Source organism: Phoxinus phoxinus (assembly GCF_949152265.1).
Source record: "Phoxinus phoxinus genome assembly, chromosome: 15".
NCBI lineage: Eukaryota > Metazoa > Chordata > Actinopteri > Cypriniformes > Leuciscidae > Phoxinus > Phoxinus phoxinus.
In genome coordinates, this window is record NC_136890.1 from 26,202,369 (window position 1) to 26,228,615 (window position 26,247).

Below are 26,247 nucleotides of genomic sequence, written 5' to 3' on the forward strand. Positions count from 1 at the left end.
AAAGTGCTGGCAAAGTTACACGTTACACAATAAGCAGACCACTGCCTGCCCATTCTCTACAAGTCAGATGCGTATGGTTAAATAATGTAATGCATGCTATGTATGTGCATTTATGTGTAAATAAAACCCTGAAATAACAGTTTAACCCTTCACTATATTCACAAATAATATTATATTCGCACATTAAGAGGTTATTGGTGGATTTGTCAACTCCGTCATCGTACAGGTCAACTCCGTCAGACATAGAACCTGACGGAGTTGACGTCTGACGGAGTTGACGTTAGGGCATGTATTTTCCACCAAAACATGTATTGTACACTGCAGCTAGGTAGTTTTTCCTCAGTTGCTAGCTGTCCCAATAACCTCACTAAAATGCTTAAATTCAATCCACTCTGGTTTAAAAAAAGTATCTTAACAGAAAGATGGTATTGACATGGTGCAGCTGTGACCATAGGAATATTGACATTGTTTGTCTAAAATATAAAAAAATGTAAAACGTACTAGAGCATGTGTGGTGGTGCTGCATTCACCACAGGCAGGGAGATGAAAAGGGGTCCTCAGGGATATAGCTGACCATGCTATTTCCTGATTTAAAGAGCTTTATGAAAATATCTGACGGAGTTGACAGAAACTGAGGACACAACTTTAATAGGCAGATTTCTATGGAAAATATTGTTTGATGTTCACTTCATGCATTGTTTTTTATATGTATACCCCTTATTTTGTATTTGATATATATGTTTTCACAATTGTAGAGCTTTTTTAAAGTTTTTTGGGATGGTTAATGTTGTGACCTCTTGCTGAGGACAAGTGCAATAACATGGACCTTCTACATGGACCTGTAGAAAACCTTCAAATTTTCCCCAAAAAGATAAAAAGTTTATTCTAAAAATCAGATAGGTATATACAAATCCTTTAGATTTAACTTTGTAAGTATGCCAATCATGATGAATTTCTTAATTTTTGCTATAAATTAGACTTTTCTATGTGGGACATGTTTTGTCCCGACTCTCAAGAATCAGTGATATATATATATATATATATATATATATATATATATATATATATATATATATATATATATATATATATATATATACAGTATACATACAGTCTAAAGAAAAAAATCATAATGTTAGAATTTTGGGTTTTTATTAATTAAATAAATAAATAAGGAAATATGTACACAATAAATATTCTGTAATGACAGAGGGGGGAAAACAATCATTTTTGCAGATTATTACATGCATGTGTGTTCCATAAACATTTTACCACACATACACACAAGAAGTCACTTTCTTGTCAAGGGATCCCTGGTCCCAGCCCAGATTTTTTTTTGCTCTATATAATCTTTTCGTCACATCATTACTCTTCGCTCTCTGAATTTCAGCATTTGTAAATCTACAGAGTCTGTCTCAGTTATTGAAGACCTTTCCAAAGCTCCATCCAGTTCCCATCCAGTGGACTTTCAGTTCAACAACTCCTCCTCTGTGCCCTTGCATTGAAAGAAATCATCCTTTCTTGCTGAGTCAGTGGCCAACTGTTCTCCTCATCTGTCAATCTCAGTTGCTTCGCTGCAACAGCATGTTCAGGGCATACTCCAGACGACTGCGCAGGTCCGCGGTGCAGCCCGTGCCGAGCAACGTGCTCAGTTGGAAGGTGGTGGAGGTTCGCTCCTCGTTGATGTACGTCAGCAAGTATTCGTCCTGCTGTGTGCACAGGATGAGCTTGGTGTGGTCGTGATAGAAGTTCACCTGTTCGGAGATGAAGAAAAAGCTTTTGTTATTCTTGAACTGACGTGAAACACTCTTACAGGATGCAGGATGTTATTACAGCAGGGTTTGTGACCTTCTTCTTCCCACAGTGCTATAGTGTACACAGCTTTTTATCTGAACAGACAGACCAGACTGATAACTACCCAGGGGTTTTGATGGGCGTAGAGAGCACTAGACAGTAGCTTTTTACATGGGGAATAAAGCTCTACCAACGTTTGTAGGAGTATGTGTTATCTACAGCTGCATTAAAGAAATAGTTCACCCAAAAATTACAATTCTGTCATCATTTACCCTCATGTCGTTTTTTTTTTTGGTGATGTTAGGCAGGATGTTCATGCTTATCTTTTCTATACAATGAAAGTGAATGGTGACCAGCGGCTGCCAAGCTCCAAAATGACAAAAAAAGCTAAAAGTTATGGTACTTCGATGATGCTTTTTGCTAATCGTCAGAATGATTAAATAGTTTTAATTTATGGGTGAACTATCCATTTAAAATCTGCTTTGTAGTAAATAAAGATGAGCATAATATTACCTGGAATGTGCCATCATTGAAAAGCATCAATAAAGCTCTGTCTGATTTCAGCCACTGCAGAAGATATATTCTGGTCTTCTGGGTATCTGGTTCACTTATCACATCCCCTCCCTAAATGAAAAATAAGGACAACAATACATATTAACACAACAGCTTCTTGTACAGCCTGAAATCTAGACCAGAATGTCAAGTCTATGACTTTTAGACCTGTAACAAATTCAAAGCTGAATACAAACAGAAGGGGTTCAACTGAGAGTGCACTCACATCCATCAAATTCTCCTCCATGTAGTGGGCAAAGTACTTGAGGATGGTGACCTGGGCCACAGCACACTCTGGAGCCTCAATAACAGAGAAAACAGACTTCTGGCCGAGCGCAGCATACTGATGAACAGTCCTAAAAATGAAGAGAACATATTTATAAAAAATGACACAATCAATGCAACACAATGCTCACTGTTTGATTCTACAGCTATATATATATTAGGTCTATGACTAATGCTTGTTCTTAATGTGTAATGCAATTTGTCATTCAACTGACATTTCCAGGATATTGGTGCAATTTTTCTTCCCTTCAGAAGATCATCTAGAAACTATGCTGAAGACTATGGATGGAAATGATAAGGAATACTATTGGGTATATTAAATATGCACTAGCATTACAAAAGTCAGGTCAGTAAGATTTTTTTTTAAAGAGGTTTCTAATGCTTTTTGATTAAAAAAATAGTAAAACAATAATATTGTTTCACATTTAAATATATTTTTAAAAATCATGTATTTATGTGATTTATGGGCAAAGCTAAAAAAAATTTAGCATCATTACTCCAATCTTCAGAGAATTTGGAGTATAAAGAAAATATATTATTATTATCAATGTTAAAAAACGTGATTTTTTCAAAGCATTCTTTGTTGAATATGTCTATCTTTACTGTCATTTTGATCAATTTAATGCATCACTGCTGAATAAAATGTTCAATTTCTTTAAAATATAAAATAAAGCGAAAATTCATTTTATACTGAACATTAAATTTATGTCTATATTAACCAATTTCATTTATTTTGATAAAATAAAGTGTATATAGGCCTATATTTAAAAATATTATAGAATATTGGTGCATCCCTAGTTTATGCATATTGGAAGGCACCTGCTTCATGAATATGTATTGCATAACGTTTGCCTACTTCAGAAATGAATCAAATTGGCATTACACATGAACACTTGTTTAGGGTTGCATTCTTTTTTAATTTGAGCGGAAGTGAGTTAGCAAACAGTCAACTTGAAGCACCTACTTCTTGTCAGAGAGGAGACTCATGTGCATCCCGTTGTTGAAAAGGACGCCCACTGTGTTGTCAGACAACTGATAGCCAAAGCCATATTTGTTGGAGTAGTCCACCCACTTAGTCACCCACTTCAAACTATTACAACCATTTCCTCTGGGAAGGCTATCCGCTGTGGGGGGGAAAAAAGTACTTTTAGATGCAAAGATCACACATTTTCTTTACTCTACAGAATTGATTCGGTATAGAAAACCCTGAGTGTGAAGTGTAATATGTCTTATTCACCTTTAGGCATGTGTTCAAGACAGCCTCTCAGAACACTAATAACAGCCTCTGCCACAGTGCCAGTGGTGGTGTCTTCAAGACCTACAGAGAGACAGCGGGATACATTGCATCAGCTTGCGATACTAATGAGCTGTAATCAGACCAAACAGGTGAAACACACACACAGACAGACACACACACTCACATTCACACTCACACACACACACACACACACACACACACACACACACGCACGTATAACACATGCTTACATTCACTGCTGCTGCTGCAGCTGCCCAAGCTGCCTCTAACAATCAAGTGAATGGTATCTCTTGTCTGCAGCCTTCCGGCAGTTGCCTGGGTAACAAGCTTTCTTGTAGGTGCTGACGGATTTCCTCCTTCCTAAACAGGAGAAATTGCAGCATATGCGTGTCATGAATGACCGAACACTTAACCTTCATCAATATCTCCGCGCTGGTGATGAATTCCTTATTATAGTCTGCTATAAAGGGAACAATGCTCACCTCGGATAAGTGTGTAGTAATCTGATGACTGATGGCAGTCTTTCTGAAGTCTTGACGGAGCTTGAATATGTCTTCCTCTTCTTTGGCCAAGCGATCTGTCAGAAGATAAACAGTTATCAATAGGTTCGTCTGATATGAAGGATGCTATAGTTACATAAAGCGAGCACTTACTTATATTTTCATAGTACTTGGCTTTGTCCTTCTTGCCGCCGAAAAGAGCCGCCGCTGCCTTTTTGAAGAAGCTCTTGGCTGGACTGGAGATGTGGAAGTCTGGGGCAGAATGGCAGCAGCTGACAGGTAGAGTTTCTGGCATGAAGCCCTGCGGCGAAATCACGACAAAAACATTGACCAAAAATCCAACTACTTGGCCGGAAAAACTGAAACCTGCGCTGTGACAAATAAACTTACCAGAGTGAAAAATTCATGCTGAATGATGCCGTCCAGGTGTGGGCGGTCCACAGGGTTCTGTGCGAGCATGCCGGAAATGAGCTGTTTGGCTGGGAGAGAGAGGGAGGCCGGGAGGGTGTACCGGGCCTCTCGGATACAGCGGTACGTCTCCTTCAGGTTCGTGGTCTCGAATGGAGGTTTTCCCAGGAGCATGGTGTACCTGAAAAGGAAAATTAATGTAAGATTAATAAGGGTTTGGCTCTTAAGATAATAGTTCAGTCAACATTTACTCAATGCCATGTCATTTTTTCATATCAATAGGTTTTGAATGTTTTTATAATATTAGGGCTGTTCTTTTTCATATAATGAACTGAATAAGGAAGTCAAGCTTCAGAAATTATGCAAAAGCACCATAAACGTATCATAAAGGAAGTCCTCTTTAGTCATATGATAGCTAGTCTGACAGACAGAAGTTATTATTCACTTATTAAACAGTAACAAAAACAACTTAAATCTTCAAAAGACTTTAAATATTGCGCAATACCACTTTTATGGTGCTATTTTAGAGCTTGACACCCTCAGTTTTTATCTTTTGTGTTCACCGGATGACAGAAAGCACTTCAGGTTTGGAACGGCATGAGTTTGAGTAAATTATGCTAGAACAGCTCGACACTGGAGACCAACTGTACGACATGTGCTGCTATTATGCTTCAATCACTAAGCTAAAGCATGATCACCAAATACAATCCTGAACAAAAGTAGACATTCATTCATGATGTGATGTGTGAGTGAGAGTGACTCTGAATCGGCAATCAATGCCTATTAATACTGAGCAGTTTCTAAATATATTGCATGGAGGAAACCCTCGGATCTGATGGTGACAAACTCACATGACGCAGCCCAGAGCCCACACGTCAGACTCCCAGCCGTGTCCCTGTTTGTTCAGCACTTCCGGGGACAGGTAATTGGGTGTACCGCAGATCGTTTTGCGTCTGTTGCTGACTGGCTCTAGTTTGGCAGCCAGCCCAAAATCTCCCACTTTCAGATCCATTGAGTCACTCACAAACAGGTTGCCTAGAATGATAAAACATAAACATTTTAACTACATACTATGAACTGATGGAATGTTAGTAATATACATCATGTGAGTGAGTGAATGCATGCATGCATACCTAGTTTCAGGTCACGATGGAGGATCTCTAAATCGTGTAGGTATTTTAAAGCAGAAACTGTCTGTTTCAGGTAATACCTGACTTCAGGTTCTGTTAGGACTTTCCGTGCCTTCAGTATATGGGCCAATGACTAAAAAAGAATACCAGGAGTCAGTTAGGGAGAACACAGTCATTTGCATTATATATTATGATAGAATTCCTCACTTAAAAAAAAAAAAAAAAAAAAAAACTTACTCTTCTACTGCAGTACTCCAATAGAATATATATGTTGTCTTTGTCTTCAAAGTGGTGGTAGAAATGCACTATGTGTTTGTGGCTGAGAGATCTGTGCAGGTCAATCTCTCGGTTTATCTGGATTAACAGAATATAAAACGTCAGTAAGAGGTCTCGATCAATCACTCATGCAATCGTATTTACATATGCCATGTGTCTGTCCTACCTTCTCTCTCTGGTGCGGTTTTGACACACGCGCATGCGGGATGATTTTGGCTGCATAGACTTTACTTGAAGACAGGTCGGTCATTTCATAGCACTTTGCAAAGCCTCCCTGTGACATATAGAAAGTATAAGATAAGTATAAAGTTAACCAACTTCAAGAAAAATATATTTTCAAGAAGCAATGCAGTCATAACCAGTGTACCGATAGATAGATAGATAGATAGATAGATAGATAGATAGATAGATAGATAGATAGATAGATAGATAGATAGATAGATAGATAGATAGACAAAGTTGCAAAAATACAATGAATAATGTTTGTTTTTTCACATAAAATAATACAATACTTTTATATAAATAACAAATATAATATTTTAAATAATATCAGGATTATTATTGCGGCCATTACCTTTCCCAGAACTTTTCCCCGGCAGTAACATTTCCCAGTATTGGGGTCTGTAATGATTCTGGAATACTCTGTGCCCGTCCGACTGTTATCCTCTGTCTTTTTCCTTCCTTGCTCACTTATATTATTGAGCTCACACATCTTTTCGTTTTGTGCCGTTATAGTTGGGTAAGAGGTATTCCTTAGTGTCTCCATAACTCTGTAACTGTGTGTACTGTCACAGTGCTGCTGTACCGGCGTGTCTCCTCGCTTTTATACCTCAGCACCCAGCGCGCGCCTCTCCTCTAGACGAAATACGTCACGAGAGGGGAAGACCCTATATGGCGCGTGAGGTCTGGTGTACAGTCATCTGTGAACTACCTCACTCTATCCATTATTAAACATCCTAGACACTTCACAGACACTAGACAAAGATTATAGGAGAGAATCAGGTATATCTGTGCAATGGTTCATATAGTCACACTGCAATTGCACTAAAACATGTGCCTATAGATCTTGTTTTTCGGTAAAAGGTATGATATTTATAGCCTACACAATACAAATAAGCATCGGCGAGATATTGGCAAAATATTGATATTCAATAACTTAACCATCGTAAATGCCTTTGTACGTTTGAAAGAACTGAATCCCATGCATTGATTCATAGAGGAGTGTCAGAGCATCACCATGTGGTCAAAGTGGCATACAACATCTGGCATAATCCATAAACAAATGAAAAAATTATACTGTACGTACAAATTCCATGTTGTGAGAAATGTTATATATGTTAGATACACTATTACCTAACATAAATTCAACATCGTTTTAAACATATCAAATATTAGTATTTCCTCTTTAAATTGGGATTTTGACCTGTCCAACATCAGAGGTCTTGACTTTCTTTTTTTATTTACATCAAGATCAAAGTAGTTTTAAGCACTATTAGCTTTTCATTTTAATTATCAAAACATAATATTTAGCTGGGTCACACATTTTTTTGTGCAACCTGTTCCTGCATTATTTTTCTTCATTAAAAAAAAGTGTAACATCCTTTAAAAATGTCAAATGTGACACCCAAAAAATAACATTATTTGCACCCTTTCTACAGCATGATAGGAATACAAGAAAATGTTTTATTGCATTTCCCTAATTTGTATAAAAAACGAAGTGTTGACTGCAGTCATTACTCATTAAGCTCAATTATTTAAAAAAAATTAATGAAACAAGTATTTTTCTTCATTTGTGGGAACTATAATGTAAGACTGAACTACATGTGATGGAGAAACACGTTCTCAAAATCCTTAAACCTTTTACAGATTTGCTACTCTGTGAGATATTAAAAGACCAAGATTATAGGAGCATTTTGTTGGCATTAAGGCAATGTTGGCTCTTTATTTCAAAGTTTAGTTTAAAATTTTACAACACACACAAGCCATTTGACATCAAACCCACATGTGGGAACAGAACAGGAGGAAAAAATGTTGTGTTCAATATACAAACAAATAATTATTATATGCTTTATACTTTGCATATACTTTGTATATGTCTTCTAAAATGAGAGGTAACTTTCAGATGAAGATCAAACAAAAAACAAATCTTTTTGACATAATGAAAGGTATTTTTCTCCTCATCTCATGATAGTGTGTGTTGAAAGCTTCCGTATGGTATTCATATCATATGCCCAGGCCTGATCTAGTCCGTCACCCTCAGTGGCTGTAGGAGTCCAGTCGGGAAATGGGAAGCGACAGGCAATCACACGAGCCTCATCTGGTAACTCCTTCTCCAGTTTCCTACCCAACACCTCCATCTGTAGACAACAAAAGCACATTGTATAGACCAAGGCTATTATTGGCAAGTCAAACAGTAGATTTTGTTGCATTAGTGTTTTCCATTGAGAAGTGGGACTGTGTTCATCCCCATCTGTCTCACACACCATGTTTTTAAAAAATGACTCGAAAACTCTCCATGGTAACCTAAGCTTATTTCTTCTCCAACAAATCCCAAAGACCAGACCAAACTAATCGCGCAATTTAGTAAAATCTCGTTTAGTAAAAGTCTCTTTGTACTCATTTTTAAAAGATACTGTACTATCTTTTCTATTTTTAAAACAGTCCTCAAATTGTCTTTTTATCAGCTCAGTATAAAAGGAGCAAGGACATCTGCGCATACGTACCACTCCGGGTGCCAAGAAAACAGTCATATTGTTATATTTGGACAAATTGGTCTGTGAAAGGAAATGGTAAAATTGAATCATCAACACTTGGACATGTGAAATCAAATCTGAAATAAAATATGCAAGCAGCACATTTTTTTTTATTTTTCAAGCAGTTCAACCAGCAGTCAGACAAGAAGTAATCCATCTCACTTTTCTGCTTCAAATTACAACAATCTACCTTTCTATGTAACTGACTTGAAATAGCTAGGCTCAGTCCTGAAAAAAAAAAAAGATGACTAACTTATGACTAGTTTAAGCAGTTTATGCAATTTATCACTGCTCTGAAGACAGTTCCTTGTGGAACTATGCTTTCCGATAAAATTCTGATCTTGTTTTTCCCCTTTAGGTTGATTTGTGAACACTTTTTCAACACTGTTGTCACTGTGTGTTTGCTTGAGCATCGCAAAACAGCAACATTTACTCAACCAATGGCATGAGTTAAGGGCAGGACTAATTATTTGACTGGCCAATGGAAGACCAGTTGAAATACTTTACACAGGAATAACATACTTTACTTTAAACAACATCTTACCTTCCAAAAGTCCTGGTTTACGAAACTGGCAGTGCTGAATGGTATTCCCTTCCACTTTGCTTTGACTCTGGCATATCCAGTTAGGATAGAATTGATTTCAAAGCCAGTGCACTGGAAACGCTCTACAGTGGCAGCAAATACCTACAGTACAAAACATACCCAGGCCAAACCTACACTTTGAGAACCAGGTTTTGGTATATTTATGTCAGTTACAGTGAGACATAAACCAGACTGCCTGTGGCTCATATTGTTTGCTCTCAGTGTATATAAAAAAACACACACAAGGAATATTGTCAAATGCAAGACCAATAATTCATGCAATTATAGATATAATAGGAGAAAAAGATTTTTCCATCCACATTTGAGCCTCATAGAGTGTTAATGGGATCTATTTTGGAACACAAAAGAGGCAGCTCCAGGTAAGCTGCCCAGTGGCCATTATCATGGTGTGAAATCGCCATAAAAATAGCCCATAGATTAGTCATTTCAGTTCAGAAAGCCAAGCCCCTTGAGCAACATCTAACAGAAAAGTTATAAATAGGCTGTTTTCAAAAAAAATTGTACCAATATTTTGCTCCATTTTCCATATTTTCTCTCCCACCCAGTTGCTAAGCATCTCACCATGTATTGTGGTGAGAAAGTAGTCATCTGAAGAAACCCATCAGAAGCATCTGAAACAGAAAGTGCTTACAGTAGAAGCAAAAACTTCATCTGTAAGTCTCATATAGCACTTGGAGATTCACATCATTTACATTAGCATGTTAAATGCTTTGTTCATTATTAGGATTTAGATGTCCAAGTTATGGAAGACAAATACATGCATTGTTATTATGCAAAATGATTGGTGTTAAGCACAATAGCCTATATAACATACCGTATATCATTTATCATTCATTATCATGCCAGTGTTAAAGACTCACCAGTCGCCCATCACCTGATCCCAGATCTGCCAGACATCCTGCTCTCCCATGCAGCAGTTTCATTACATTCTGGGTCTGTGTTCTGCTGGAGGGCAAATAAGGCACCTGGACAATATTAATTTCACTTATATAAGTGCTTAATTGACTGATTGATTTTCTCTCTCTTCTCTCCAAACAACAACTGTATCCAGGCACATGGTAAAGTGCAGATTATTGCCATCTAAAAAGATATCACCCAGGGTACAAAACGAATACAGTGCTGGCAGCTCTTTGTTATGTATAACTGAGCAATTGCTATATATAGCTAGCTACCAATATATGGTATATTACTTGCAGTACCTTAAGACATGCGGGTATTTTCCAAAAGCCAGGAAGTGCAAATAATGTCCAGAGCCCATAAACCCCCATGAGCAAAGCTCCAGATGCTGCTGTGAAAAGTGACTTTTCCTGAGTGTGTTGGGAGAGCTTGCGACTTTTATGCAGAAGCATGACCTCTACTGAATCCTCCATGATGGAACAGAACACTAGTGGGAAAAGCAAACAAATAGAATATATGTATGACTCAATATAAAAATGAATGTGATCAATGTCGCTGACATGCAATTCTAAAGTCACATTTTATATGACACTTTTTCTTTTCCACGTGCACGTATAGTCGTTGTTCAATAAATATACAGTAAAATGAAGTACTGGTGGAGTTCTTTCAGCCACTAGAGAACGCTACAAATCCATAGTTTTGAATAGAAACAACGCCTGAACAGTTTATTTACCACAATAATTTATTATATAGCAGACTATGTAACCTTAAGTAATATAAATGCGTGTTTTACAACTTTACGCGTATGTTTCTGAAATTACTTTAAAAGCATTCACAAAAGCGCGAATGCATTTTCTTCAAATATCTTGGACAAACAACCAACCCCTGCACAATCTACCAAAAACACATTTAACGTCAACATATTATACAATTAAAAGTCGGTTTACCTTTTACATGTCAATGTATTGCGTGTTTTAGTACGAGGACTGCGTTACATTGGTGTAAACAACACAGGCGCATGCGAGAGTGGGATGGGCACTAGTTCTACCAGAGCCTACTATGGAGAAGGCCAAGCTCATTAATATTAATTATATCATGCTGCCGTCCAATGGCGATGGCTTATCCTATGAATATTAGTTACATAGGCCTACAAGCTTCAAAATTGAATTGAGTGCATTTTTAATATTAGTAAAATAAATCAACATTAAATTTAAACAGAAGTTACCTAGTGATTGTCTTAATTTTTTTCCTTTTTGAGTGTTTTGTTTGTAATATTTATCAGATATTTTATTATATCGTCCTGGAATCCAGGAAATGGAATAGACTTTTGTCCTCTGTAGGAGACATTATATTTCAGTGATTTGTTTCTGACACCATACATGTCAGTTAAAAGTCTTGTAAAGAACACATTCGGGGCTTTTTAAAGATACCAAATGTTTGGAGGTTTCACCATTACTTTTCCTTGTTCTTTAAAAATGAATTTAGCAGCCTTATTGAAATATGATGATGTTTTGTAATTATCATTTACATATTTTAAAATGGTTTATCATAAATCAACATCTCAGGAAAATGTTATGGGGTTTCTAATAAAAATATGAATTTCTGTAACAAAACAGGGCATTGATTTCATACATGTTCACTGTAGTGGGCACCAGGACTAAGTTCATGTTTATCATGCATTTTGGGAGACACAAGTGAATAGGGAAATACATTTGATAGCAATATTCCTAAGAAATATTAGATATTAAAATGTTGCCAACCAATTATTAGTCCCATTATTACACCTCATTGTTTGTTGCCCCAAGAAAACATGCATATACAAATTAGATTAGATACATTGTATTGAATGGGACCACCCATGTATGGCCATTTTACCAACATATTGCATAAATGAAATGGTATATAATTTCATAAGTTAAGAATCATCTTTATACAAAGTTTGGTGGGCAAAAAAAACCCTGCCTGATTGAGAGAGAGAGAGAGAGAGAGAGAGAGAGAGAGAGAGAGAGAGAGAGAGAGAGAGAGAGAGAGAGAGAGAGAGAGAGAGAGAGAGAGAGAGAGAGAGAGAGAGAGAGAGAGAGAGCAACACCGCCCCCTGCTGTCGGCAGATCGCACTCACACTTCAATTGGATGAATGGGTGGAGTGTGTCTGCTGACGTCCATTGCGAGCATCACTGCATCCAACCCCAACAGCCGACTCCACCTCTCCAAAACGGGGAAAAAACTATAATTTATTAGGACTAAATCAAAATCAAGCTCCGTTTATTGTATTGGTTGTATTGTCTGAAACAATGGAGTTGTACGGGAAGGTAAGTGTGCAACGGCGTTATAAATACAATGTTTGGTGACCACTTTGGTCGTAATGGAGAGCCACGCAAAAAGAGAGAAATAAATGCCTAATTTAGTCATACTGAAAAATAAATAAATAAAAAAGATGTAGTTTAAAGAGATTTGCCTTTTGACAGCGAGCATAATACTGACCGGTCATGATGTTTAGGCAATTCAATTTATGAAACGCAACATCAGTGAAGAGAAAAGCAATCAGCCGTAAAAGCTCATTTATTCACAGGAGCTGCTAATTCAAACATTCTTGGTTGTTTATATGAAAGAATATTGCCTCTCATTTACAGCTCAATTCTCTTTGTCTATATGGTCCACATCAAGTAGCCTATAGTCATTACGAGCATTAGGTGTTTGAAGACTATTAGCCTTTAATATCCAGACTCCTTTAAAAACATGAGACACACTGTAGGCTGCGTCTCAAAACCTAGTGCGCTGCCTACTTAGACAACATTGTGGGCTATCATCGGCGCCTTCCGAGTTTGCACGCGCATATTACTCCATTTAAACACATTTGTTTCCCAGCTAAGTGAGCACATAATGTTTCTAATAACGTAAAGTTATGTTTTATTCCTGGTCACAATTTGAACTGGAGTGTTAAAAGTTGTTTATCTGCTCAATAAGTTGACCCAATAGAAAGGTGTAAACAATAAAGTAACATAATGTAATATTTCAAATGAATGCATATTTCTTCTAATCTTGACTTTATTTTCTTTAATATTACAGTACTTCAAAATCACTTTTATTTTGTGAATCAAATCAGTTTTTAATTAAAAACAGACCTCGTCTTTGATCGTCATCACATCTGGTCATGTCTCTGTTTGCACCATGCAAACAATGTAAAAAGGAAATCAAGACAGGATGCACATTCATTATAGTTGACAACTCTTGTGCAAAATATATTAACATTTAAACTAAAATACATTTAGGTTAGGTTGGGATTAAATGCAAAAATGCTGTAGGACATTCATAGGTTTCAGGCTCAGCAGTGGACAGCTCCTGGTGCTGAATTGCTTAAAACAAGTATGGAGAGGACTTGAATCAAATACAATTTTACAGTGTCCTTGTTACACGTTGATGTTAGAGATGTTACATGTACTTATTCTAGTAATAACTATAAATTATGCATAATTGCATGCAACTAACCCTAAACCAACCTCTGTTCCTAACCCTAACCCTATAGTAAGTACATGTAGTTCATTAATATTACTCAGCACATAAATGTATAATTACACTGTAACACAGTCACCTGAAAATAAAGTGTAACCTATCATTTATTTATACTATCATACAACCATATATGACGATTCTATTTTTAGACTTACGTTTTAAGAGTGAGGCTGTAAACCTTTGATCTATTAATCACACTGTGGCTTTGTGTTCTCACAGATGGCTGCTACACAAGACAACAAACAAAAGGAGAGCTCTGATCAAAACTTTGATTACATGTTCAAGCTGTTGATCATCGGGAACAGCAGCGTTGGAAAAACATCTTTCCTCTTCCGCTACGCCGACGATACTTTCACATCTGCCTTTGTCAGTACAGTGGGCATCGACTTTAAGGTCAAAACGGTTTATAAGAGCGACAAAAGGATCAAGCTTCAGATCTGGGTAATTCCTGCCTCGTTCACGTCATAATGGCCATGATTTAAAAATGACACCGACTTTAAGTCTTTTTTTAAATAAGCATCAATGTTGCACGGTTGGTAAAGCACTGAAGAGCTGGATAATCACACATGGAGCAATGTAAACACCACATGGGGTGATGATTAACACTGGCTTATGGAAAGAGAACAGAAGCCATTGTCACCTTATCTAGGCCTTTAAGTCGGCATCAGCAGAACTCTTCTGTTCATCAGATCATGGCTCGCTTCTCTATTTTCGTCTTAGAGGGAAAGTGCTGCCACATTTAGAGGTGACGAAGCACCGTCTCAGACTCGAGCGCTCATTCATTCACACGTTTGCCGGTCCCAGACTCAATTGACTTAATCAGTTCTTATGAATTTAACGTGATTTTCGGTCAAAATATATGTAGAGATGCACCTCTTTTAACTCATTTACTACATATTGGCCTGGTTTCACAGACAGAGTTTAAATTAAGCAAGGATTAAGATTTAGTTGAATTAAACGTGCCTTAGAAAAAAAGCATTACTGGTGTGCATCTTGAGACAAAACAATGGCACTGATATATGTTAGGCTTAAGCCTGGTCTGTGAAAGCGGCCAATTATAATGCTGCTCTTGTTATTTTTAGGACACAGCTGGGCAGGAAAGGTACAGGACTATCACCACAGCCTACTACAGAGGGGCCATGGGCTTCATCCTAATGTATGACATTACCAACGAGGAGTCCTTTGCTGCCGTTCAGGACTGGTGAGTTGATGTAAAGTTGTCTTTGTGCTTTATGACAGGCTTGTTGAGCTTTCAGGATCACCACTGTGTGGGTTTGCAGAGGTGATCCCGCAGCTTCCGTCTGCCTTCATGTCTGTCGATCCTGGAGTCAAAATCTATAAATGAAAGTCATTAATCATGTCGGGGATATTACTCGGACCTCTTCTTATCTTTCCAATGCTGTACACACAGAACAAAAAGTACAGAGAAAGTACACAAATATTACTTAAGCATGGGCTTGTGTTCAAAGTTTTAATTGATTTTTAGTGTCTAGCACAAAAGCGTGAGTTGTTTCTTCCAAATCAAGTTTTACCAATTAAAATTTATTTACCAAGTAAATTTTTTTTTCTCAGCTCAGCAGATACAGACTTAAGAAATCATTTTTACTGAATTAAGGACATTGTTGTTTCAGTGCTCAAAAATATGTTTTCAAAATAATTTTATTTAAAATTAAATGCAACTGTTGTCATCATTCTCTCAGCCTCATGTAATCTCAGTGACTTTCTTTTCTCTGTGGAACACAAAAGATGCTAACTAACTAACTAACCTTAACTAATGTTAACAGAGACAACTTTTGATCTTAAAAGTGTATTTGTAAATGTTGAGGGTAGCATTAACTAATATTAATAAATGCAGTAGAAGTATTTTTCATTCTTAGTTCATGATAACTAATTTAGTTAAGTAATGTTAACAAATGAAACCTTATTGTAATGTGTTACTTAAAGTCGTCTGAAGCCATTCAATATTAGTGTGTGACTATGGAGCCCCTAAAGGGACATGGTTCCTTTACGCAAAGTTTCTCGGGGGAACGAAAACATTTTGCGAGACACCTTTTATTTGTCCTCCCATCTTATGTCTTTTTTTTCACCACCATGTTCCTTGAGGGGCTTCATAGCACGATTTTACTGTTCATTTAAATTACATTGGATTTTGATTTATCATAGTTTAGTCAAATAAAACGTACTTTTTGTAAAAGAAAACAGATTTATGTCATGATGACCTGTGAAATACAATACTTTGAGAGTGATTTTGTTGTGTTAATGAAGAGTCATTACATCTCTGGATTAGAGAAAACAAAAAACATGCTGCTAAAAGATGAGAAAAAGGAAGAGAGATGGACAGAATATAAACAAGTCTGTTTGTCATGAAGTTCCCATTGATTTTCTGTGGCATGATGACATTCTCATACAATAAAAGTGACACGAGTCTGGCACAGCTTGTCCTGGAGGATGTTCCAGGGCATTTGTACTGACGACAAGCATGTCTGCTCGCTTTTGTCTCGTCTCGTGTCAGGGCGACCCAGATTAAAACATACTCTTGGGACAATGCCCAGGTGATCCTCGCAGGAAACAAATGCGACATGGATGAGGAAAGGATAGTGTCTGTGGACAGTGGGAGACTGCTAGCGGAACAGCTGGGTGAGTATATATAGTGGCCAAAAGTGATGTCTGGCCTTGGAAAAGTCACATTTTCACCTTGATCTTGAAGATTTTGTAAGCGTATTGCGTTGTCGTGCTTGGAGACAATTGTTTTATTTGTGATAATGCACTGAAAAATCCCAACTTGTGTGGACGTAATTTTGGCCAGGCTGTCATATAAAGAAATTATGATCACAAGCAAAAATGAGAGAACTAACAAAATATGAATGACTGATTATGTTGTAGTCAATGCATGCTTTTTCTTGTGAGCCTCTTGTTTTTCTACGCATTTATTTTTTTGCTTATATTTTTTTTTTAAATCTAATATTTTCCTCGTATTTTGATTGTTTAATCGAACTTGTAGGGTCATTAAATATATATATTAAATATAAATATTTTATATATATATATATATATATATCACACTACTAGATTTTTTTTTTAAAGAAGTTAATACTTATATCACATTCAAGTGATCAAAAGTAACAGTAAAGACACTTATAATCTTAATTTATAATCTAATATTCTAAATAAATGCTGTTCTTTTGAACTTTGTATTCATAAAAAAAAACAAAAAAACAATCACAGTAGTGATAAATAGCCAACTATTTATAATAAGCATTCTTATAATCTTCTAAAATCTTATCAACCCCAAAACATTTATACTTATATTAGAAAGACAAAAAAGTGTCCAGGGTGCGTTTGAATTTTCTACTATGATATAGCCAGTAAAATAAAGGCTTTTTAAATAATTTTGAAGAAGAGTGCCTTGGATTTTCTCTTTTCTACATTTATACTTGTTTAAATGTAGAAATGTCGCGTCGGGGTCCTGATCAGCCTGTCGGGGTTGTATTCGCTATAACAACTGCCTCGCTCTACATTATCCCGCTTATTACATGGCTTGGTTGAATTCTAATGTAGAATGCGGTCTGATATGTAAGGGTTAATGCCCGACGATGTGTCCATTGTCAGGTATTAATTGACGATGGCGAGGCGTTGTTGCATCCGCCGAAGTCCATTAATACCTGACAATGGACACCTTGAAGGGCATTAATCCGCTTATACCATGTTCACTTGCCAAATAACACATTTAAAAACATTAGTTTATATTTTAATTCGTTTTACAATCGAAATCTAACGGTCAGAATCGAGTATTCACCCAGACCGTGATATAATTCTTGATAACAGACCGCTGCTAATTATAAAACACCTTTGCCACGAAAAATAGAGCGTTGCCATGGACACGGTGTTCTTTAGCGGAAGCAATACAATCGTTTTTAAATCAATAAACTTCTTTTTAAATCAATATTTTCTGTCAAATGATTGATTTATTTGGTAGGTATGTAATAAGCGGGATAATGTAGAGCGAGGCGGTTGTTATAGCGAATACAACCCCGACAGGCTGATCGGGACCCCGACGCAAAGCGGATTTCATTTGCTTATTTAATTTGCTTACCTCTCTTCTTCCCAAAAGGATTTGAGTATTTTGAGACGAGCGCAAAGGACAACATCAACGTCAAGCAGACATTTGAGCGTTTGGTGGACATCATTTGCGACAAGATGTCAGACACTCTTGAGGCCGACCCAGCCGTTTCCACGGGAACGCCCACAACCAGACTAAGTGACAACACGACGCCACCGCAACAATCTGACTGCAGCTGCTAGTGTTCACCGTCCCGGCCGTTCGCTTGTGGCTCGAGCGCTGTTGCCAAGCTTCGGTATTCTGAGACAGAATAAGTTACTGAACCCCCAATCTTTGACCTGGCTTCAACTCCTAGTTTTTTGGTGTTACTGACATAGCAAACTAGCAAGATTGTGCCAAACCCAAGTGTCAAACCTTGTCCTTTCTTTATGCCATTATACAGGTCTTATTTCAGGGGTTGCTAGTGTACCTGTATCCTCTATACCGCAATATCTCTTGTATTAGTAATCCGAACTTTAGATTCTCCACATCATTCCCATGTCTCTCAGGGGAATTATAAACTTCTGCAAATTTATAAATACTATATACTTGTCTAACTTGTGTGTAGCGTGAGAGGATGTTGTACTCGCATTTTGCTGATGAGTTGGTTGGATATGTTTGTGTGCAACTGTGTGTACGGATAATGATCGCGAAAGCTTAAAGTATGAGAAAATAAATAAATGTGGCCTTGAAATGATTCTGATGTCTAGATCCAGTCTTTCACATGGTTCTGTCTAGACAACTGCTATTGAATCGGTATTTATAAAAAATATATATAAAAAAAATAATAATAATTCAGTCTGATTGCCAAGAAAACATTTCTTACTTTCAGTTAGTTTAACGTCATATACTAAAATTACTACAACTAAAAATAAAAAGTAATAAAAACTATATTGACATTTAAAATAATACAAAATATTTTTTTCAAAATTATTAAAACTAACCAAAATTAAAACTATATTTATATATATATATAAATATAACAAAAACTATAATAGCATTTCAATGATACAAAAATAAAACTGCCCCCCCCCCCACACACACACACACACACAGCAATAGATTCTTAACTCAGAGCAAACAAGAGACATTATCATAGAGTCAACCCATGCTTTTATTTTGGTGCATATAAAAACATTTTTATTGGATTTTACCAGTTTTCGTACGTAAATTTTATTTCTACAGTTCTATCCAATAGACTGCAATAAACAAGGAGTCCAATAAACAACTACACAGTCTTGTGAAACCTCCAGACAATTTTCTCATTCAATTCACATAACTAAAAAAAAAAAAAAAGTTATCCCTAAATATCATTTGTCAAATTCTGTTTGTGTATTTCTGTCATGATTTAAAAAGAGACGAGAAGGACACACTGATTCCCATCCATTCAGGGTCATTAAAAATCTACAGTATATGTGTCAAAATGAGTCCCAAATTGAGCGTTTGGGTTTTTTGTGAAGGATGCTTCAACCCCTGTGGATCTGGAAATCAAAATGCCCTGTTATCCCCCAACAGAAAGATGTTCTCTCTCATATTGCATGAAACGCAAACGGTTTTCAATGTTTCAGTCAGACGAACACAGCATAGACGGAAATATGATGGACTTACAGTTGGTCGCAAATCCAAACCCACCACACTGGCCTCCTTTTACCCTGTCCAGTGAGGTCTGACAACTTTTGTTTATTTATTTTTTTCTTTCTTTCCTTGGAGCATTTATGCCACATAAACAGGAGGAACACAACAAACACATCTAGGTCAGTTTCCAGCCAGTAGTTTCTTTAGTGCAGCAAGAGGATAAAAACTAAAGAGCTATCTGTAAGGCACAACCCTCAGGCCACAGAACCACTTTCTTTTAAAAAGAAAGAATGTAAAATAAACACAGTAATGACTATAATTTGGCTTTCCCCTTTCTCTACGCAATCTCTCTAGAGACACATATCAATGGGATCATTACATACTAAGAATAACAAACATTCTCTCAGTAAGAGTTCCATAATACAACACCATCACCAAAAGGGATGATATAATCATTTACAAAATAATAAGAGCGACAATATGTACTGTACAGCACAATAAATAAGTATGTAAACAGATAGAAATGAGAAACAATGTAGTGAATGGAGACAATTAAAAAAATACGAACTACTCATTTAAAAAAAAACTTGGCAACAGAATGCGTTTTAAATAAAGCAATGAAAAAGGGCTAGTTTCAAAAGGCTTCAATATCATACGTAACATTTGATTAGATATATTTACTGCATATGTATAATTAAAACAATTTATTTAGGAGAACTGACTGATAAGCCTGCCTTGCTGATGCTACAGTTTGATTAAAATGATTTAATATGCTAGAAGCACATCAAAGAGCATTAATAAATAATACTAGTATGAAAATAACTAAAAGAAGAGGGTACAGTAGGACACTTGACAGAGATGAGTAAAGCAGCAATTAAAACCATTACCGCTGCAAATGTTTGGCGATGTCAAAAATTACCAAAATAAATACAATCAACAAAAGAAAACTTAATTACATGAAAAGGTACAGTGCAGATAGATTCACACTCACAATGAGGCTTTGCACTAAAGCTGATTGTCCTGTGATCATGTGACAACAGAAACCAGAACATTGAGCTTCATCATTAATGTCAGTTGTTTTCAGTTTAACTGGCCAGAGACATTATGGCACCAAACAGCTATTTTTGAGCAGGCCAATAATAATAATTATCATTATTATTTAATAAATAATAATAACAATAATTGCTATTATCATTATTATTTAATTACAATACAACATCTTATTGTTAATGCATGAAGTGATACCCAGGATTAATTTTACTCCATTATTAGCATGTTTTTGTCAATTTTTGGTTGGCACCAAAAATATTTAAGGCTTAATCAAGCTATTGAGATTTTGTTTTGGGGGAATTTTGAAGTTGAAATATGACCATGTATTATCAAACTGAGGAGATACGTTTGAACTCATGTAAATTAATAAATCAATTTTTTCCAATCTGGATTGGGAACAACAAATAAAGCTAAAAGAAAAAAGAAGATGTGCAACATTTTTACCACATTTGCATATTTACCCCAAATATGGTGATTTACATGATGTGAAAATGGTGTTTTTACATGTTTTTTCTTCTTCACTTTGGTACCATGTCCGTTCACTTCAAATAATGCTTGATACACAAAAACAACAGCCAACTGAATCCAGATTAATAACACATTCAAGGCATCAGGAAGACGTGAAGTTCAAAGCATTTGTCTGCTAAAATGCTTCGAATTGCAGGAAAAAATAGTGTCTTGTTGGTGAAAAAACAGCTGCTTTCTAAGGTCAATGTTTCTAGAATACTGCTTAAGTAAAAAAAAAAAAAAAAAGTACCTCGAAACCAGGAATAAAAGACAAGCTTTATAACCTTTCATTTGTTTGTATGAATGACAGGTGGGAGTGGAAAAGATATTCCTGAGTGTAAAATGGTTGAAACAAACTAAACAAAAAGAGTGAGGAATGAAAAAGAAAAACATGTTAAAGTCGGACATTAAAAAGCACTTCTGATATGCAAAATAGACAATGAAAAAACTAATATCTTAACCATAAATAAGTGTTTCTCATCTCTAATATAAAAAAGTTCAGGTGCCGTTTCATACTGTGTTATGTGTTGGCAGTGTCCTCTTCTTCCTCCTCCTCTTCCTCCTCCTCTAAAACACAGGGTTCTGATAATTCCCGTTCCTCCTCGTGGTCGTCCTCCTCGTCCTCCTGTCCGTCCCCCACCTGCTCGTCCAGGGGGATCTCTGTACATTCGGAGTCCTGTGTGCAAAGGGTTTTAGAGTCACTGCAGCTGTTTTCCTCCTCTTCTTCTTCTTCTTCCTCCTCCTCCTCCTCCTCTTCGTCAGGAGGGCTGCCGCTGTCCTTCTCGGTGTCGGATTCTCCGTCCTCCTCCAGAGTCAGTTCAAACTGGAACTTCTCCTGTCCGGCGGCGCGCCTGCCGTCGCTGCAGGTGTCCAGTGCTGGAGAGGGGCTCTGGGGGATGGTGCTCTGGTACCACTCCCTGTTGTCCTCCAGCGTGTCCAGGATGTCCTGGGCGTCTGGATGCACGAGGTCGGCCCACGTCTCCCACAGTGGGTGCACGATGTAATCGATGAAGCCCACCTAAAAAAAAAGATGTTGATAGTTTTGTAAAGATGCATATTTATCAGAACACACAATATATGTTTTTTTTTTGGACATCTATTGTTCTATTTGAAAGGATTTATAAAATAGCTGGCATATACACTTCCAAAAGTTTGATGATTTAAAAAAAAAGAAGATTTTAATACTTTTATTCAGAAAGGACATTATTGATCCAAAGAGACATTTATAATTTTAAAATATAAATAAATGCTGTTATTTTGCACTGTTTATTAATCAAAGAGTCCTGTAAAAAATTTATCAGTTTCCACAAAAATATATAATAATGATAAATGATTCTTGAGCAGCAAATCAGCATATTAGAATTATTTCTGAAGGATCATGTGACACTGAATAATGGATTAATTATGCTGAAAATAAAGCTTTGCATCACAAGAATAAACTACATTTTAAAATATATTCAAATAGAAAACAGTTATTTAAAATCGTTTTAATGTATTATTGCAGCATTAAAAATGCAGTCTTGGTGAACAGAAAGAACATAAATTATTATTTTTTTTAAATAATAAATTGGAACATGTTGAAAAAAAATATCAAACATTTATTTACCATGAATTTATGCATAAATTATTAAATCACAATATATATATAAAGCTTGATATATATTCAATGTTTCTTTATTTTATTCCCCCCTGAGCGGCCCTACCTGTGACTTCTCGACTGAAGCGTTGTGCTTGTCACACATGGGGCTGATCTCCATGCCGCGCTCACGCTCTCTGTCCCCCTGGCTGAAGAACTCTTCCATGATGCGGTCCGTCCACTGCTTGTACAGCTGCAGAGGCTTGGTGGGGTTACTGAGGTCTGCACAGTGCACCATGTTCTGCAAGACCTGAGATACAGACAAAAACAGCCAGTTATGCATGCATATTAATATTTACATTCATTTGCACATTCATAAGTGTATAATCATATTCAAATTCGGGTGTTAAATACTTCAGAGCAGAGGTTGTTAACCTTTATAGACCCAGACTATCAACCAACCCATGGAGCCATGTATTTTCCATTACGATATATATATATATATATATATATATATATATATATATATATATATATATATTTTATATATATATATATTTTATATATTTTACTATCTAATTAAATAATCAATAAAATGTAAATACAATTGAATTAAATAAAATCCTTTTACAAAGATTTTCAAATCATAACCTTTATTGCGATATCTACATGAGCATTAAGGACGAACCTGTATTCTGTCAGAGTAGTTGTCCAGCAGTAATACCCCTGAACTGGTCACCTTTTTGGTCTCCACCATGGTTTTCAGATCCGCCAACAAATTCATGTGCTTAGACATGTCTGTGGCCAGAACCTGCAAGAAAAAAAAAAGATGAATGGTTATCCATTTTGGCTGCAGAGAAAAAGGGTAATTTATTGGCCCTTAAATTAATTTACACTTATTTTCAAATGAACATTTAGTTCCATATTACAATCATCAGTGAAATTAACCTGCAAAAACAGTCGAGTGTGATAAAGGACAGCTAACTTATAGACCAATGATATATCATTGATACATCATGACTCACAATGTCAATGACCATCTTGCGGAGTGACTGTCTCTGTTTCTTGTTCAGGTTCTGGAAGATGTCACAGTTCTCTTCCTGCAGCAGTTTAAAACCTACAGCCAGGTGATGGTTCTCCAACACAGACGAATCATTGTACATGAGGGCCAGCTCAGAGTCTGAGAGAAGAGATTGAGGAGAAAAGAGGAAGCACGATTCATTATATACTGTACTAACTATATTTCAGCAGCTCTTTTATTTCTATTTCTGTGTGGACTCGCTATGAGTAGTAACCTAAATTTAGGCTTTATTTTTTGGAGCTTGACCTTTCAGAACAGCGCAAATGTTCATCAAAATGTCTCATTTAGTATTCCACGATTAAAAACAGGAGCATGAATGTATGGAACAACCTGCTCCCTCCTCTTGTGTTCAAGTTGTGACAAGCCCCACTGGCCCCTCTATTAGTCCTTGAGGGGATTTTACCGGCGGCAGTGTGGGTGGGACACGTGAGCTTTGTGAATCACAGACACATGTAGCCCACCTAACACATGCATCGATAGCATGTGAAAATCGCCCGATTGACCGTTTGCCGCACGTGACAACAGCTTAAACGCGTATTGATTCGTCTTTGAGTGAGTCCGCTACTTTGAACAACGTGATTAAGCTAAAAGTGGTTCTGACAGCTGTGAAAAACATTGCACAAACATAAATTCTAGGAAGAGCCTTTTGGAAGCAACGTGATGTTGCTTTACGGATACTACAGGAAAAGGATTTGCTTTTTTGATGTATGTACATTGCAGGTCAAACTTTTTTTTTATTTCTTTTTTTTTTTATACGTCTCTTATGCTCATCAAGGCTGCGTTTATTTGTTTAGAAATACCGTAAAAACAAAAATATTGTGAAATATTTTGTGATGCAAAGTTGAATTTTCAGCAGCCATTATTCCAGTCTTCATTGTCACATGATTCTTGAGAAATCATTCTAATATGATGATTTGGTGCTCAATTATTATCGGTACTCAATTATTAATAAAGTTCTTGTTATCAAACTTTTAGCTGCTTAATATCTTTGTGGGAAATCTTTAAAATATAAATCTTTTGTACCATTATTAACATTTTTACTGTTGCTTTTGATTAATTTTATGCATCCTAACTGAGTTAAAGTATTAATTCTTTATTTATTTTTTATCTTACTTACTCAACTTTTGAACGGTAGAGCATCACTGTTTCCACAAAAAATATTAGGCAGCACAACTGTTTTTTCAACATTTTTTCATTTAACAATGAAGCCTGAATAAACATCACAGAATAAACTACATTTTACATTATATTAAAATTGTAAACTTTTTTAAAACTGTGATAATATTTCACAATATTACTGTTTTTACTGTTGATCAATATGAGCATAAGAAATTTCTTATAAAAAATCTGAATTATCCCAAATCTTTTGATTGGTAAAGTAGACTTTGCCCAGTCTACTGGTTGGTATAATGGTTTCATGTTGGTAGAGAGGTAGGGACTTACTAGTGTTAATGAGGAACTGGTTGGAGACGCCAGGATGGTCCACATCATGTATCGCACTGGCAAATATGGCAGCAAGAATTTCAAGGTCTGTAAACACAGCCTGAAAATAACAGACACAGACACGATTTTCTAAAATCTCAAATCATTATCCACTTTCTTTAATACTCAACGATCAGAAGAAATGGCATTCTCGCAGCACTGCATACTGGGACAGCCATATCGTACCTCAAGGGCAGGGGTTGATAGCAGGACGTGAGTGGACTGTGTGACATCAGCAGCGTGGATGTTGTTGTGATAGGCAACGTCAGCATGGTAATGGTCCTCTAAAGTCATCAGATAGGTGATAAACGTGTCGAGGGGAATTTTAAACGTCTTTAACAAGTCCCTCTCCTACAGTGGAAAGACAACCCACATGGTTTGTCCTTGTTCGAAGGAGCGTCTTATAAAAAGACACTGAAGCAAAATTGAGCTTGAGTGAGACAATACTGTAAAGAAACGTACCTGGAATATTGTGTGCATCATAACCGTTAAAGGTCTGTTCCCAGAAAATTCTCCCACTTTGTAGACATTAAGGCCCCATTTATTTACATCTTCAAGCTCCTGAAATGACAGAGTGAAACACATGTATTTAGTATATTGCAGTTTTCTGTAAATCTCTTTTTTATAGTCTTTTAATTACACACACTACTACCATTCAAAAGTTTGGGGTGAGTACGATTTTTTAATGCTTTTGTGTCTCTTATGCTCACCAATGCTGGATATATTTAATCAAAATACAAGAAAAAACATGATATTGTAAAATATTATTACAATTAAAAATATCTGTTTTCTATTTGAATGTGTTTTAAAATGTCATTTATTCCTGTAATGGCAAAGCTCAATTTTCAGCATCTTTACTCCAGTCTTCAGTGTCACATGATCCTTTAGAAATGATTATTATCTTATGTCT

At 36.4% G+C, this 26,247-nt stretch overlaps 4 protein-coding genes across 15 annotated transcripts in view; 1 reads left to right on the plus strand and 3 right to left on the minus strand.

Annotated features, from left to right (window-relative positions):
* Positions 1 to 1,137: 1,137 nt before the first annotated feature.
* On the minus strand, positions 1,138 to 8,197 carry plk2b (polo-like kinase 2b). Its single transcript, XM_079636966.1, has 14 exons — positions 6,778 to 8,197; positions 6,370 to 6,477; positions 6,165 to 6,281; positions 5,931 to 6,060; positions 5,649 to 5,832; positions 4,780 to 4,978; positions 4,543 to 4,690; positions 4,372 to 4,466; positions 4,120 to 4,249; positions 3,869 to 3,949; positions 3,596 to 3,755; positions 2,573 to 2,702; positions 2,308 to 2,418; positions 1,138 to 1,754 (listed from the first exon to the last, which is right to left on the minus strand). Exons 1-14 carry the CDS (start codon positions 6,967 to 6,969, stop codon positions 1,563 to 1,565), a joined length of 1,977 nt encoding a protein of 658 aa, XP_079493092.1. The 5' UTR covers positions 6,970 to 8,197; the 3' UTR covers positions 1,138 to 1,562.
* LOC307011384 (ATP synthase subunit C lysine N-methyltransferase) lies at positions 8,118 to 11,525 on the minus strand. Its single transcript, XM_079636967.1, has 6 exons — positions 11,405 to 11,525; positions 10,760 to 10,944; positions 10,421 to 10,525; positions 9,501 to 9,641; positions 8,927 to 8,977; positions 8,118 to 8,560 (listed from the first exon to the last, which is right to left on the minus strand). The coding sequence occupies exons 2-6, from the start codon at positions 10,928 to 10,930 to the stop codon at positions 8,381 to 8,383; spliced, it is 648 nt and encodes a 215-aa protein (XP_079493093.1). The 5' UTR covers positions 10,931 to 10,944; positions 11,405 to 11,525; the 3' UTR covers positions 8,118 to 8,380.
* A 1,098-nt stretch (positions 11,526 to 12,623) lies between these two features.
* On the plus strand, positions 12,624 to 18,764 carry rab3c (RAB3C, member RAS oncogene family). The gene is made up of 5 exons (XM_079636968.1): positions 12,624 to 12,766; positions 14,187 to 14,408; positions 15,050 to 15,168; positions 16,480 to 16,604; positions 18,079 to 18,764. The coding sequence occupies exons 1-5, from the start codon at positions 12,749 to 12,751 to the stop codon at positions 18,267 to 18,269; spliced, it is 675 nt and encodes a 224-aa protein (XP_079493094.1). The 5' UTR covers positions 12,624 to 12,748; the 3' UTR covers positions 18,270 to 18,764.
* Positions 18,765 to 20,995: 2,231 nt separating this feature from the next.
* The window catches only part of pde4d (phosphodiesterase 4D, cAMP-specific), a 126,304-nt gene continuing 121,052 nt past the window's right edge, over positions 20,996 to 26,247 (minus strand). For 11 of the 12 annotated variants that reach the window (XM_079637110.1, XM_079637114.1, XM_079637118.1 and 8 more), the window contains 7 exons: positions 25,800 to 25,898; positions 25,524 to 25,688; positions 25,299 to 25,398; positions 23,800 to 23,954; positions 23,463 to 23,585; positions 22,902 to 23,084; positions 21,223 to 22,216 (listed from right to left, as the gene is read on the minus strand). In XM_079637110.1, the coding sequence (XP_079493236.1) occupies positions 21,719 to 22,216; positions 22,902 to 23,084; positions 23,463 to 23,585; positions 23,800 to 23,954; positions 25,299 to 25,398; positions 25,524 to 25,688; positions 25,800 to 25,898 (1,323 nt within the window). In that variant the 3' untranslated portion in view covers positions 21,223 to 21,718. Of the gene's footprint in view, positions 22,217 to 22,901; positions 23,085 to 23,462; positions 23,586 to 23,799; positions 23,955 to 25,298; positions 25,399 to 25,523; positions 25,689 to 25,799; positions 25,899 to 26,247 lie in introns of all 12 variants that reach the window. The other variant, XM_079637112.1, reaches the window with a different exon arrangement.